The sequence below is a fragment of the Buceros rhinoceros genome, unplaced genomic scaffold (genome assembly GCF_000710305.1).
Source record: "Buceros rhinoceros silvestris isolate BGI_N320 unplaced genomic scaffold, ASM71030v1 scaffold21464, whole genome shotgun sequence".
In the NCBI taxonomy this organism is placed as follows: domain Eukaryota; kingdom Metazoa; phylum Chordata; class Aves; order Bucerotiformes; family Bucerotidae; genus Buceros; species Buceros rhinoceros.
The window spans coordinates 7,119-9,219 of NW_010407909.1; the positions used below are offsets into that span (position 1 = coordinate 7,119).

At 49.9% G+C, this 2,101-nt stretch overlaps 1 protein-coding gene across 1 annotated transcript in view; it reads left to right on the plus strand.

Moving 5' to 3' along the window:
- Positions 1-2,101, plus strand: part of ATF1 (activating transcription factor 1) — a 6,001-nt gene that overhangs the window by 3,097 nt on the left and 803 nt on the right. Inside the window, exons 4-6 of the mRNA XM_010134688.1 lie at positions 9-59; positions 1,396-1,526; positions 2,079-2,096. Of these exons, the coding sequence (XP_010132990.1) occupies positions 9-59; positions 1,396-1,526; positions 2,079-2,096 (200 nt within the window). The remainder of the gene's footprint in view (positions 1-8; positions 60-1,395; positions 1,527-2,078; positions 2,097-2,101) is intronic.

Sequence of the window (2,101 nt, forward strand, 5' to 3'; positions counted from 1 at the left end):
GACAGCAGCGGCTCGTCGCAGAAGGCTCGAGGCATCTTGGCTCGCCGGCCGTCTTACCGGTGAGTGCTGTGTGGAACGCACCGAAACGGGAGCTTCGAGCAGGAGCTTCTCGTTTCCTTTGAGTCAGTGCGCTGGAGCTCAGCGTCACCGTGGTGTGGTGAGGGGAAACTTCACTCCGTGAATCCATTCAAAACGAGGAGCGTGGCCAAACGCCACATCCTTGCTGGGCAAATGGTAAATTCGCTGGCAACTTCACCCAAAATTCGGCGTTTTTTACAATAATGTTCTGAAAATTTTAAAAGTCCGTTTGTGAAGCGGCCTGATTCTCCTCTCTGTGATCGCTTCTGCCACCGCTTCTCACGGTTCGAATGTTTTATCCACTCTTGGTACTTCCTGACGGCTTTATCTCATCTCGAATTATGTACCAGAACAAATATTGTGGGAGGGATTTTATTATTTTGTATATTTTTGTGGTCAAAAACTGGTGGAAAAGAGCACTTTGATAAGTAAGTTACGCTTCCAGGTAAAGCAGGAAAATGGGGGCTGTCAGCAGAGCCGCTGCGGGACAGCTGAGCGGGTTTGGGGTAAGGAGGGGTCCGCTCTGCTTCTCTCGTCGCAAAGCTGCCTCTGATGCCCCACGCGGCCTGGGGCAGGATGCAGAGATGCATGTTTCCTGCCAGCAGGGACGCGCCTGGCTCCAGGGGGTGGTGTGGCACAGGACGGGGGCTTGCACGAGGTGAATTGATGCAGAACAGGAGCGTCAAGTCTTGCTGTATATTGAAAGAGCAAAATACCTATTTTTTAAGCTTTCCTGTAGTAATCTCCTCCTTTTGATTGATTCTGACACCAGTCAGAGCAAACTGGTTTGACTTGGATGTACGAAGCCTGTTTGTGAGAGAAGCAGAGGATCTCAAAACAGGCCAGTTGTACGTCCCTGGAAAATGGTTACGATGGAAACTCTGATGCAGCTTTTCCTGAAGTGAAATGGTGCAGCTGTGGTGCTGGTGTTCAGCCCAGTGTCCTTCTGGAGGTTACTGGAACCTGCTCTAAGTGGTGCAGTCCAGACATCCGAGGATAGCAACTGAAAATCCAGAACCGGTGCAAATTTGCACATGCACGTGCTGTATAAATCAGTAGCCAACTGAATTGCTCATAGCTCCTAAAATGATTCAAATGTTTAAAGGAAAAACTAGACAATAGAAAGCACAGAAATTGAATTACAGAAGTTGAGGCCGTTGCCTCACACAAAACGTCGTTCACCCCAAAACCTGTTGTCCATCACACTTCTGGTGGTTATTTCTGCCGTACAGAACAGGGACAGTGGTTCGTAACGGCTGTTGCAGTAGTTAGTAGGTTTTGCTGCTATTAGAGCTGACAAACTTTTTTTTTTAACAGAAAAATTTTGAAAGATCTTTCTTCTGAAGATACACGCGACAGAAAAGGAGATGAGGAGAGTCCAGGCGTCTCCACCGTCACGTCCATGTCCGTTCCCACGCCCATCTACCAGACGAGCACAGGACAGTACAGTACGTCACCAGTGCCTGGCTGGGCCCCTGCTGGTCACTTCCCTCGAAAGACAGATTTTCTCTTTGTTAGATACTTGACGAAGGTGAAACTCAGAAGGTTTGGTTAGTTATCAGTCAGTAAAGTCAGCGCTGGTATTGCTTGGACACAGACTGGTACCTAAAGACTCCGGATAAACTCCTGGCTTCCTTAGCCCAGTTTGAATATTAAGACACTCAAAGGATGTTGTTCTGAAATACAGCACCGTCTTCCGGTCTTAATTTAGGCCAAAATACAAGATCAGTGAAGACACCATCAGAAATACCCCGGGGCCGCACCGAAAGGTGCTCCCTCGGCACGCGGGAGGTGGCAAATAAAGAGCTTTTGTTCCTTTGATCTTACCCCTCCTTTGCACGGCGCTTGTGACCCAGCAAGCAGCGTGTCCCTGGAGCGCGCCTGCCTCGAGCTGGGTGTCCCTACACTGCCCTCCCTCCCCGCCTCGCAGGGTGCGCAGCCACAGAGAGACCTTCCCCCTGTGTTACAACACGGCACAAACATGTCCCTTTCTCTTCCAGTCGCCATCGCTGCCAACGGCCTG